This window comes from Hirundo rustica, chromosome 9, assembly GCF_015227805.2.
Source record: "Hirundo rustica isolate bHirRus1 chromosome 9, bHirRus1.pri.v3, whole genome shotgun sequence".
NCBI classification, from domain to species: Eukaryota; Metazoa; Chordata; class Aves; order Passeriformes; family Hirundinidae; genus Hirundo; species Hirundo rustica.
The window spans coordinates 22,224,627-22,237,941 of record NC_053458.1 but is presented as its reverse complement, the minus strand read 5'-3'; the positions used below and the strand labels follow the sequence as shown (position 1 = coordinate 22,237,941).

General features: G+C 43.9%; 1 protein-coding gene across 3 annotated transcripts in view; it reads left to right on the top strand.

Moving 5' to 3' along the window:
* Positions 1–474: 474 nt before the first annotated feature.
* NEK7 (NIMA related kinase 7) overlaps positions 475–13,315 on the top strand; it is a 67,125-nt gene continuing 54,284 nt past the window's right edge. Inside the window, exons 1-2 of one of the 3 annotated variants that reach the window (XM_040072647.2) lie at positions 475–577; positions 12,880–12,964. In XM_040072647.2, the coding sequence (XP_039928581.1) occupies positions 12,908–12,964 (57 nt within the window). In that variant the 5' untranslated portion in view covers positions 475–577; positions 12,880–12,907. Of the gene's footprint in view, positions 578–892; positions 912–3,370; positions 3,400–12,879; positions 12,965–13,315 lie in introns of those variants that run through there. The other 2 variants (XM_040072649.2, XM_040072648.2) reach the window with 2 other exon arrangements.

The following is a 13,315-nucleotide window of genomic DNA, read 5'->3' as shown; positions in this document are numbered from 1 at the left end:
ATCTGGCAGGGCCCAAGCCTTAGAGCAGTGCTGTTCCCAGTCCCTGTTCCAGAGGCCGGAGCTGGAGTTCCTCCCGCTGCCGGCCGCTCCTGGTTCGGCCCGGGGCGAGCGGCGCTTCCCGTGCCCGCTGCGTTACCGCAGTGCCCGGGCCCCGCTGAGTTCCACGGCACCAACACGCTGGGATGGGCACTCCCGGTCCCACCGCACTTACAACTCCGCTCATTTCCACAGAAGCTTCGAGATCCCCGCGCACAGCCGGGCCCCGCCCGCCGGGACCGACCGCGGCCACCCGGGCGGTCACCGCGCCTCCGGCCGGCCGGGGGGAGCGGAGGGAGGCGGGGCCCCGCGGCCGCCCCGCCCCATCCTCGGGGATGCCGGGATGTTTACGGGCCTGACAGGAGCGACGGGGGGCGGAGAGCGGGTCGGGGCCGCCGTCGGTGCTCGCGCCGTCCGCCAGGAGCCCCGCTAGGCGCCCGCCGCCGGCGCGGCCCCGGACTCGAGGCGTCGGAGAAGCCGGGCAGGAGCGGCGGCCGGTCCCGGTGTCCCGCGGCAGGAGCAGGCGGAGCCAGGCTGGCCGGTGAGCGGGGCGGCGGCGGGGCCGCGGGCGGCGGCGGGGCCGGGGGGTGCCGGGGGTCCGGGCGGCCGAGCCGGCGCTGCCGGGGCGCTCCCCCCGCCGCGGGGGCTGCCGGCGGTCCGGCCTCCCGCCGCCGCCCATTGGCCGCGGGGCTGCGGCGCGCGGCGCCATTGGCCGCGGCGGCTGCCGCTCCGCCCGCCTCACGGGGAGGGAGCGGCGCGGAGCCGAGCGAGAAAGTTTGTGCGCGGCGCTGGGGCGGGACGGCCGCGGGCTGCGTCGCGTCCGTGGCACCGGCGCTTGCCCCGCGGCCGGAGAGGCGCCGAGCCGCCGTGTGCCGGTAGGGCAGGCGGCGCCCCGACCGCCGCGATGGCGTTTCGCCCGGTGGCGGCTGCCGCGCTGCCTCCGCCAGAGGAGCGGGCGGCCGAGGAGCCTGCCCGGCGGCCCCAGCCTGCCCGCGGGCCCGGCCGCCACCCGTGCCTCTGCCGCGCCGGGCTCCTTGCGTGCCCGCCGCAGGCGGAGCTGCTTTCTGTGGTGTTCCTCGTCGTTTTCCCCTGGTTTCCTGGTTCCCGTGCTCTCCTCTCGTTTCGAGATGGGTGTCGGGCAGATGCTCCCGGGACAGCCCAGGCTGGGGGTTTCGCCCGGCAGCGGGTGAAAACAGCACCGTCCCGGGGAGCCGCGGCTGCGAGGGGGACAGCCCCGTCCCGGCGGGTCCGGCGGCCTCTGCCCCGCGCCTCCCCGGGAGGACACCCGCGATGCCCGGCAGGGGCCCTCCCGGGCCGCCCGGGGTGCGGGGCTGGGGACAGCTGAGGCCTAGTGGGAGACGGTGGAAGTGAGGCAGTCTCCGTCTGGGGGGGGAGTGTCCCCTCCTTCACCTTGCCGAGCATCCAGGCTTGGTTATCCCAGAGCTGGCCCCGAGTTCCTCTCAGTTTCCGTGCGAACTGAACCTGCATGGTTTTGGGGTTCAGAGGTTCAGAACTCTGTTCTTTGAGTGCAAACTGCTTTGATTTGCTTTGCATTTTGTGAGGGGCATCACTTCTGGAATGGTATAACTACTTAAGGTTGTTCTGATAAAAGATCGTAAGAGGATGTGTGTTCCTTAATCACACGAATACCTAATTCTTGATATTAGATAAAAGCTTTCTAAATATTTTCCCTTATTGCACCAGCTGAAGGGTTACTTTTGTCATCTTTTGTAGTGATAGAGGTGTTTTCTCAGATTGCAGTAGTGGCATCCCTTCTCAGGAAAGGTCGCATGTACGCAGTAATTTTGTGGAATGTACTGGATATATTTCCTATATGAAGTTGTATTGCGGGCCTGAGATGCAGAAATTGGGCCTGAGATGCAGAAATTGCATAAGGTACCCACTTTGGATTATTAGATCAGATGGTTAGATTCACAGATTGGCTAAATCAGGAAGAATGAATTTTTTTTATTATTATTATTATTTCCAGGCTGTTTAGGAGGGAACTCAAGTGGTGCAGTGGTGTAGAAATGTCTGTATTTAAACGACAGGCTTGTACTGTCTTGAGAAAGATGAAATGCTGTGGAAAGCATTAGTTCATGGCCTATGGAAAACTTAGGCGGAGGAAGGCAAACTGTGTTGTATTGAGGAGAGAGGGAGACTTGCAAGTCTGGCAGCTTTAAAGTAAGAACTTAAAGCCATGTTTGTTATTTTTAAATTTTTTGATACTGGAAGAAATAATATTAAGAGCACTTGTTCTTTCATTTCAAACCATGAAGACACTATATTTAGAAATACCTGATGTTTGGGTAGATGGCTTGTCAAAACACACTTAGAGATTGTTCACTATCAGGAAGGAGATATTGCCTTTGTCATAGATATCTTGTATTCAACATGCCAGTTAGTCATTGCAGAAAAAAAAAAAAAATATAACAAATCAAGGATTTTTATTCAACCAATAATCTTTTTTTGCTGGACTTATCACAGCATCTTCTGGGGTCTGCGTGAATTAGATGAGTCGGTTCCCATCCTCACCATGGAAGCTTGTTTCAAAAGAAGAAAAAACATGTGACATTTCAGAGTTCATCGGAAAGCCTGTGAACAAATGAGAAAGTCAGATGAAAAATAAAGTGCAGGAAGTCAGTTGCTCATTTTACTGTGACCTGTGGTATCTTCTGAAGTGTAAGACTGAGCCATATAAGCCCTTCTTTGCCTTTATTTTTTTATGCAAGACTTGAGCTCAGTTGTAGAAAGCAAAGTCAGTCCTGTATATTTGTGCACAGAAACAATTTGCTGAAGCAGTTTGTTCATAAATACCACCCCCCTCCCCACTGTTTAATAAACTTGCAGTATTCTCTGCATTTATTCTGGAGATAAATTCAGTTTATCACTACCAGTGCCTTGCTACCTTCTGAGGTTTGATATGGTTCCAAACACCTGTGTTGGATGCTTGGTTGAGTTCACCTTGCATTGGAAAGTCCCCTAGGAAAAGGCCAACTGCACTAACTTCTTTGCTACCTCCAAGGGAATTTTTTCTTTTTTTTTTGTGATTTGATGTTTATCCAAAAATCCCTCCTGATTCCCATGGAATAGGATTTAGGGGAAGATGGGATTAGCCTGTGAAGGTTAATACTATGGATACGTGTAGGAGTTAACTGACTAATTTTCAGAGAATTTGTTCAGTTTATCTGCGTTCCATGTGCTTTGCAACAGAGATGAAAATAACTGACCGAAATACCAAAGTGGTGATAAGGGCAGCCTTTAGAATACTGATTTGCTGTATTTATCACTATTTGACTTCCCTGGCCACATGGAAGGAACTGAGCCCTAGGCTGGAGTACATAATCTCTTTGTCTTTCCTGAGTAAGTATTAAGGTGGTTCTTCCTGTCAGGTTAGTTTAAAAAGCTGCAGAGAAGCAATGCTGTTAAAATGAGTTACTTCTTTGGTGAGGAGACTCCTGTGCATTTTTCTCAGGCACGTAAGACGTATCTGTGATTCAGTTGTGATTTTTGTAGCTAGAACATGCACTGTATTTCAAGTGCTATTGTAACCTGTTGGGCATATAGCACTTATTTATGCAAGGGAATTTGTTATAAAATTTTAAACAACATATTAAAAAGAGGACTTTGTAAGAAAATACTGTGAACAATCATGTTAAAACCTGATTACACACAGTTAATCTTGTGATATCAGTGACTTTTGTTTTGGATTATAGGTGACAAAGTAAATAGACTGTTTGCATCATGTGGCATTTGGGAGTCTGCATTCAAGCCTCTTCAAGCTGCTCGGAATGATTTATAATGAAGTTATTGCTGTCCCATTTAATAGCTGTGTTTATGTTGGACCAGATGAATTACTTTACAATGTCATAAAAGTTCATGTAGAACTTGTAGATTAGATTGTTGCTGAAGCCTGTGGGAGATATTTGAATTAGGTGCCGTGAAGTGTTGATGAACCAGTCTTTCTCAGTTCATTTCAATTTTCTGTAGTTAGAGTACAGAGTTTACAAAATTATTGATTCTTTGATAGCTGGAAGGCAAAGGTATCACAGATGAACTAAAAGTTACTTTTAAAAATAAGTAAAAACTTGTGGTGGGAAAACACATAGCCTTCTGCCCTGTAGAGGCCCTTCTTCTGTACCCTTTTTGTCCTCATCTGAGAGCAAATCCAAAAAAGGAGTTGTCTTTGCAGCCGTGAACTTCCAGTCCTTGCCCTGACTGATTTGGAGCTGTGTGTTGGGTACGTGGGCTGTGTGTGAGCTTTACAGAGACCAGCAGGACTTGAGGAGCAGCCTGCGGACAGAGTGCCGAATGTACAGCTGGTCGCTGAGGCTGCTCCACAACCACACAGGGATCTTGCACCTTTTAGACAGTGGTGGTTTAATGTAAAGCAGAAACAACTTCACACTTGAGTGTTGGCTTGCCTCTGAAGTGAGGGTGCTGCCTGCCTAGTTCTGGACCCAGGGGTCCTAGATTACTTGCTGCTTTCAGGAGTCAAGGGTAGTGCTGCTCAGAGGTTCACAGAAAGCCTCTTAAACATGGCTGGTGTTTCTTTAATGATTCTTTATAGTGCTTCATTCATTTTATCATTTATCTTTGGGGTAGCAGATTTTAATTACAGGTAATTTTTTTCAGCTTGAGAATGTGCATCTAACACCTCCAGTAGGATGTCTTGCACTGCTTTCTAAGGTACTGAGACATTTCTTTGAGGAGTGTGTGTAATTTATGTTCTGCTTCACCTGCAGCAACATGAATGTTGTCAGCCAGAGTTGTTGCACAGTTGTGTGCACCCAGCCTTCTAATTGGGATGTATTTTCCCTGTGCTTAGCCATAATGGGTTTATCTGACAGTGCTTCCACTCTTTTCATTTGTTGTGTGTTTTTAACTCTTGTGTGAAGATCAGCTGTTTCTACTTCTAGTAAAATCTCTTCAGCATCTCTTTATGAATAATTTCAGATGCATTTAAAGTCATGCCTTCATTAGGACTCCCTCTGTGTGTGTGAGAGCTGTGAGGTTTTGCGCCTGTAAGGGTTTTTAAATCATGTTTTAGCTTCCTTTATCTGAAAAACATAGTTTTTGGGGTTTTTTTCTCCTTTTATTTTCTTTCCCTTTTTCCAGTTTAACTTGCTATCCTCGTTTATCTCCTTCCATTTATTTTGTTTCCTAGTTCTACTTTCCCATACAGTATTTTGTTGACAAAACTCTCAGGTTGGTGTTGAGTGAATTGCCTTCTCTCTCTCTGTTCAGGTGCTTGCCATGCTGTTGCAGCTTTTTAAAGTGCTTGTTCACGTCCCTACTGAGGACAAAGCACAGTTAAATGTGGTGAGGTAACTTACTAGCACACTGTTGCCAGAGGGAAAATGTTCTGTTCCTTCTGCAGTCCCTTTCCTACATCTCCCATCCCTGAAGTTCCCCTTCTTACTATTTTCTCTGGTGCTCAGCAGAGTCCCCCACATGCTGGTTCTGCTCTCTGCGTGCAGAGCAGAAGCCCAGCTGCATCAGGGAGTTGGATCAGCTTGGCAACAGAGCCAGAGAGTTCAAGGTGGCAACGTGGGATGGTGTGGCAGAAAAAGTGAAAGAAAGATCTTTGTTGTTACTGAGCTATTAGATTGGCTGGTGTAATTTCACGTTAGAGATGTAATTTGGCAGTGCATTCAGCTGATCCAAGTTAGCTGGGGCTAGAGCAGTCCGGTGTCTTCCCCTCTCTCTTTTGCCATCACAGTTCTGTCATTGTCTCCGCAATGGTGCGATTCTGGCAACTGAACTGGGGAAAAGTGACTTTGTCAAGGTTCGTTTTCAGTTAGTTTGACTTTGCTTACCAGGAGTCTGGGTAGCTGCAGCAGCCCCGCTGGAAGGAAGAGGGTTTGGGAGTCATGACTGAAGGCAGGGGAAGCAGCAGCATCACATCATCCCTTCACACTGCCTTAGGAGCACTAGCTTACAACACAGGAGCAAATAGTGTGGTGTGGGCTGAGGCTTTGCTTTCTTGATGGAATCATGGTTAAGTACAGTGCATTGTTCCCTGCAATACTTTTTACTGTGACATTATTATGATCTACCTATGGCCTTTGTAACTGGCTATTAAGTATGAAGAAACGGGTTATCAAATTTCTTTCAGGTGAATAGAAACTAAATGAAAGATGTAGAAGCTTGCTGCTCAAGCAGTTTCAGTTCCTGTTTCTTTTTCAGTTCACAAGAAATAAACAGTTCAATAAAGGGCAAGTCAGTGCATGTATACCCTTTGGGAGCATGGTATAAGATAAGCAATCTACTTGAGTGACATAAGTGAAATGGAGAGGGAGAAGTAAACAAACTAACTTTTAAGTTGTGCAAATGAAGAGGAATGGAAATGGACTTGTGAAGCAGAAAAGCTTATACTTTTATCTTCTAGTCAGGCAGCACTGACAGAGCAAACTCTTCGTAGCTGGGGCATGACAGTGAGTGGCATGTGTGTTTTGAGAGTTGGAGTGAAAATAAACCTGTTAAATTGGGCCAAATGGATGAGAAAATCACATACAAACTTAGTGTATTCCCTTACTTTCTTCCAAAAGGGTTATTTGTGTATGGCTGCTCCTGTTCTTCCTAAAACCAACTTTTGGCCCAGATTAACTGTCTGTGTGCTTTTTGGTTGCTCTGACTGGACTGCCCCTGAATTTGCACCTAACTTTGCTGAAAAATGCAGTGTTTCCAATTGGGTAGTTAATATCTACCTGTAGATTAACAGCTGCTGGGAGGTTGTATTGTTCAGATTCAAGGCTGTCCTTACAGAGGGGAGGAGTGTCTTGGAATCCTGTGGGATTATTGGGGAGTATTGATCTGGGTTTTAGAAACTGCTTTCTAAAATGAAAACTAATCCTTCTTGAACATAGATGTATGTGGATCTCTACTGAATAATTTTCAGTACTTTCAAAGCTGCACATACAGTTTCTCTCTGATGTGGATGCTTCTGCAGAGGATTTGACAAATGGGTGTGTTTTCTACACTTTAGAAGACATTTTGGGTTTTTTGGACAATGTGAAACAAATATTTGCTATTAGCTGACAGTGGTAAAAATTAAATATTCTGTGCACCTACACATTTAGGTATAGACACATAATCCATGTGTACAGATGTGCGCACATATATATCTTAATGTGCATATATATAATGTTTATATATATATATGTATGTATAGTAATAGGGGTATGTGACATTTTGTTGTGATAATGGTTAACTTGGTCTTCCAGTACTGAGTCTGCTTTTTCCCTTGTCAGTTTTGGCAGACTAACTTCAAGTGGATGTCAGCTTAAGTGCATTTTGCATTATTAATGCATGCATATAGAAATATATGTAAATATAAACATTATAAACTGCAGCCTGCCCCCCCCGGGTTGCCAGCATTGAGTGGGTGCTGAAGAATGTTGACCAGTGTTGATGACCTGACAAAGCATGGGCTGAGTTTGACCATGAATCCAGTTCCCTCCAGTGGCCAAGTTTTTGCCTTATAGAGGTGAAGAATGATTAGGGACAGTCTGCCTTATAAACCAGTTTTATGGCTGTTTTTTCCCCTACCCACATGAAGCTGAAGGGCCAAGCTGTTACTGCTGAGTCTGAAATCTGTCTCTTTCCACAAGGTCTGTGGCTTTGGGGCTGGGAGGTTAAGTCAGCATGACTCCAGGTGACTGAGAGGTGGTGGAATCAGGCTGGCACACACTGCTGGGATTAGCACCGGTGCAGTGGGCTGTGGAATTGTGTGTTGGATATTCAGGAAGGCACTTGGAAATTGAAACCCTTGTTTCCACAGCACTTGGCTTTTTTTAGGTTCAGCCAGGGTGACTGTTTGAATGTTCTACCTCTGTTTAAATTGTGCTTTTGGGTGGCTGAGACTCAACATGTGATATAAGCAAATGGGAGTATTTCTTTAGCCTATGTTCTTACATGGAGACATAATATTGATATGTGTTGTTGGGTTTTTTCCCCCTCAGCTGAGGCTGATCCTTATCTTTAAATTTAGTGAAGATAGATGAGAAGTTTGTTGATATAAAATTTTTCACTTTAAATCCATGTTAGATACTGAAGAATCTAACTTTACACAAAATTTACAAGACAATTATTTACAAAAATCGATTGTTTCTGAGGAGCCTTGTCTCTAACCTAACGATAATATTGGTTATAGTAAAAACTGAAAACACCTGCCTTAATTGGTGGTGTAATCCAGAAGTAAACAGAGTACATTCCATCCTTTGAGAACAGCCAGATTGACTGTCCCTGATCAGCACATCCTGAACCAGTGTAACTCTGTGTTTCTTTGCGTTAGCAATTATGTGGAGTAGTTACAGCTATATTTTGCAGAAAAAGAAGGCTGAGTTTCTCAGATTCTCAGCAGAACTGTAACATTCTGAACATTCTTTTAAGTATATGCTCTTTTCCTGAAGTATAGCTGTTTCTGCTTTGACATTGATTACTGTATGTTCTCACTTAAGATGCAAAATTGACAAACAAGTGCATAGCAAGTAGCTAATGGAAACCATGTATATTGAGACTATTAATGATGTTTTCTATGGGAAATCGTGGTTTTTTTGTTGTTGTAGAACTGCCATCTGTTAGAGCAATAACATTTTTGCCTAAATACCGTGTCAATTCAGTATGAATTCTTCATGGATTTGGAGCGATGAAACTAGTTCTTTAAAAGCGTGTTTCATGTGATTAAGCAGTGCATTTAATCTTTTTCTCCTGAAGTAGTCTGATCATATTTTTAAAGACATACTTGCTAGACATAAGTCACAAGGATTTCAAGTTTTTCCTAGGTATCTTTTTTTTTTTTCCCTCTCCCCCAATGTTATTTTAAAATACATTTGGGTGAAATGCAAGCGATGAGCTCTGGCTCCTGTTCAGGAGTGCCCCCTCTGCTCAGGTTGCAGTGACAGCCATGGGTAGTCCTGCCTCTCCTCTGGCAGGCTGCTGGAAATCACCTGGAAAGCTGAGTGCTGCCTGTGGGATGTGAGCTTGGCGTGTGGGAGTGCACTCTTGCCTTTTGGGAGGCTTCATATCTGCAGAATCTTGGGATGTGTGGGCAGATACCCGAGAGCTCTGACAGGTGGCCACTGAGGAAGCGAATGAGGACACTGAGGTGAGGCCTGTTTGTGAAGGGAGGAAAAGCTGTTACTCCCATTTCAGGCACTTGGAGTTTGATGGTCTGACTTACTGGTGAGGACTCCTTTTCTGCCTGGTGGAGTAAGGGGAGTTGCTGTGCCCTTGTGATTTCAAATGAAGAATTGGTCCTGTTGTGTGTATCCTCAGGTACGTCATTCTGCATCCTTTATGTGTAGGTGCCACCTACTGTCTCGATCAACTGAAAAAGTCGAAGATCTAAAATATTAGTAATTACCCAGAAGTATTAACTGTAATGGCAAAGTGTTAGCAGCCATAACCAGAGTATAAGATTCCGTGTATATGCCTGTGTTCCTGTGATCCATATTCTGTGCAGGTTGTCCGAATCCCAGTGATCTTCATCATAAAAATGGTGAACATCATGTTTGCAAGATAAATGTTTCAGGAAGTTCCTTTTTCTGGGGGTATGGTGAAGGCGAGGAGTCCTTTCCCCCCTGTGTGATTGGTTTGAGAGTATTGAAAAATGTGAGTTGCATTTTGGAGGTTTTGAGGGTGTTGTTATAGTTGACTTGCCTCACCTCACCTATTGCTTTTTTTTCTGTATCTTCTATATCGGGGTGATGGATTTGCAGAAGGAGGTCACTGTGTTACTTGTTTAAGGAGGTGCAGACATGTCACAAATAGATGTGTTTTGTATTTGCATTTCAATTTTAAACAAGCATGGACTCTTTGGGGTATTTTAAATGTCTTGTCATGGTAAATCACAACTTGAAAACCATCTTTGAAAAAGACATAGTTATTGTCTCAATTGAAATTTAATGATGTACAATATTACAGCACAATACTCTGATTTCTGGTGTTAATATTAAGGTGAAAGGCATGCCTGACAGTGAAACAGTCTTCAAGCAACAAAATTAAATTCTTACTTAAGTTGTGTTTTGTAGTAGAAAATATTTGCTTTGCATCTTTGGCATTCTTTTGCATTTTTGTGATTTTGTATGATCAAAATGCCACAATTCTCTAAAATGTGAATCTATCATGCAGTCTTCAAAGATGAAAAATTTAAAAATTAAAATAACTTTCATATATGGCCATAAAATACTTACCTTTGTCTTTCTGCAAAAAGAACAACAAATCCACGAGTTAATAAATCTTCCATGCTTTGTATAGTAGAATATTTTGTAGAATATTTTGCCTCTTTGGTTTGCTTGCTTTTATTATAAATAAAAACCACAGAGGGCAGAGTGACTGGCAGTGGTAGTAATGACTTTTCCCATTTCTAATATTTTCCCAAATTTAACAAGAAAAGAGAGAGACAAATTTCTGAGCACTTTTCACTCAGTGCCTCTGGGCATTCAGACAAGATGTATGGATTATATATTTTGAATCAACATGCAAGATCTAAACATTTCAGTTTGTGTTTCATTAATCTTGGGTGTATATTTGCTTTTAATTTACTTCTTTTCACTTGGCAATTTGAAGGCAATGTTTGACCTGTAGGAATTACCTATTGGTGCATTACATGGTCAAAATCTTGAATATTGAAACATGTTAGTAAAATACTGTGAAACCTTCAGTAGAAATACTGATGCTATTGAAGAGAGTTAAATTCATAGAAAGGCTCTTCAAAATAGCACTTCAGAAAAAAAATTATTGCCTTCTTAGGAGTGGTAGATTTCTACAGCAAGAAATTAGCAGAAGATTACTTCAGTTTTCTGTACATTTCCTTCCCTTGGATTTGTTGCAATGGCATCAACCCCTGTGAATCTACCTGAAGAATTTAGGTGGAGTTTTGTTACAACGGTTTAATTTTCAGTGCTGTTGTGTTATGGTTTCTTGCCTTGGAGGGGGGATTGCATGGGAGATGTTTCAGAACTTGTAAAAAGTGTCAGTATTGGTGTCCTAGTGCTGCCTGAAAGATTGCCTGGTCAGTGGTGTGCGCTCTTTGGCAGCTGACTCCCCCTTTCTCAGCATGTTCGCTCTGACAGTCTTGCAAATCTTGGCAATTCCTGCCTCTTCTTCTCTGCTTCTCACTGTAGTTTGATAATTGATTTTTTCTTTCTGTTGGCCTGCCTGAAATGGCCTTTTTTTGGATCTCCTTTGTCTTTGAATCAGTTACAGGTAATACAAATAACCTGTATGCTTTGTACGGTGGTATGATGGATGAGAGAGCAAAGCCTCAGCGACCTTTGGTTGCTCTTGAGTGTGGCTGTGGTTTGGTGTCAGGAATTGCTGATGGAGCTGGGATGGCATGTGGGTGACTGCTTTCAATGGGCCAGGCAGAGCAGATCACTAATGATTTGTTTGTGTATGCAGTCCGCTGCTTACTACACAAGGGCAGCGCACGGAGAAGCTCTGCAGAGCTGCTTGTGACTCTTCTGTCTGTTAGTGGTGTTACCACAACAGTACTGTAAGAATGGCAGCAGTGCTGCGAGCACAAGCCATTCATTAGTTTCTTGAATATTTTGCAGTCGTCTTTGAAAAAACTTTTCTAGGGTTTTCTGCTTTCTGTTAAGGGTTATTTCTAACCCTTTGAATAGTCTAGAGAAGTTACTGGGAAGATTTGCGTGTATTTTAGCAGTTATTGGATTCTGTGTGGAAGTGAAAATAGCTTTGTATGTGGAAGTACATACATAGACTAAATTTATTACAGGAAATTTCCTTATGTTAAACATTTAATGGTGTCAGAAAGGATGTTCTGTGTCTCTGTCTGTCTCTAGAACATTCAGGATTTAGAGCAGGTAATAAGAAAACAATAAATTGAAAAGCAAGGATAATATCTCTGTCAGACACAGGATTCTTGTTTCTCAGAAGGCCTTGACTGGGTAATAGGCAGGGATACTTCATCTTTGTGTAATGAAAAAGTTGTTCAGGCTTTGCCTCTTACTTGTATGACAGCTTATTTCATTGTTTGCATTCAAAGCTGCCACTGAACTTTTGTGTTGCTTTCATCTGAACAGGACTTGCCCTTGTAGGCATCAGTAACACTGGCTGCTGTACCTGCTCCCCCTCAGGGGTGCACTTAGTTGAGGGGAAAAAAAAAATCTTATGAGGATTTGCATTTTTGTCTTTCCTGTTTTTCTGCTAATGATTCAGTGCATTTTGCAGCTCCTATTACTGGTCAAAGCCTTGTGTGTCTATCTTGGGATTGTGGCAGGCATCTGTCCTCCCATCTTACTGGTGGGAAATGAGATGTTAACAGTTGGGCATGGAGGCTGTGCTTCTGTCATGGTATGCCAAAGGCCTCTTAACCAGCTTGTCAGAATGTATTGTGTACATGTTTAGCTTTTTTTCTGTTTAGATGGAACTACTCTTGCATATTCCCTAAAATCTACAGATAAATCAATGCAAATAAGCAGTATGTGTGCTGCTGTTGTAACTCTTCTGCTGATCTGCTGTTTCCCCTGCTGCCTGTGGGTCAGACATCTACACTGTTAAACAAGTGGTTGGTGTCCATGAAGAGTAATGGGATGATGCAGCTTTTGTCAGACAGAGTCATTTGTCTGGAGCAAGTAGTTTTAATTCACATTATTTAATAATAAATTCAGGTGCCTATAGTGATATATTTAATTTCATAGAACAGCTAAACATAAGAAAAACTCCTTCCCCAAATAGTGCAGAGCTGGACTAGTTAAATGTTCCTAAACTCAAGCATACAATTGAGAAGATTAATTCCTTTGTTCTTCTGCTGATGTTCATTAATCATAAATAGCAACTGAATTACAGTGTAATGACTGTGTTTTTTCTTTTCAGGACATAAGGGACATTGTGGCGTGATAGAATGGATGAACAATCACAAGGGATGCAGGGGCCTACTGCTCCACCATTTCAGCCACAGGTACATATATCTGAGGTTTTTTAACTGTAACTCATTTCTGAAATAGAGAAAGGGATAACATTGTTTCTTGTGGTAACAGTGGAACTGTAAACAGAATGTACTCTCATGATTTTGAAATGAATTCTGTATCAGTCCAGTATTCCATAGAAAAGAATTAGTTTCAATTTTTGCCTCCTGCTGCTTCACTGACTTTGAGGAGTTGGAGTTGTAGTGTGGGGAGGAAGCAAAGAGGAATACAGTTGTTTCCTTAAGAGATGTTGAGTTGTTAAACTCTATGTTTCAAAATTCTGTCCAAAATACCATATTTGTTTCAGACTGTTGCCTTCACCTATTTCTTACACCTCCTGACAG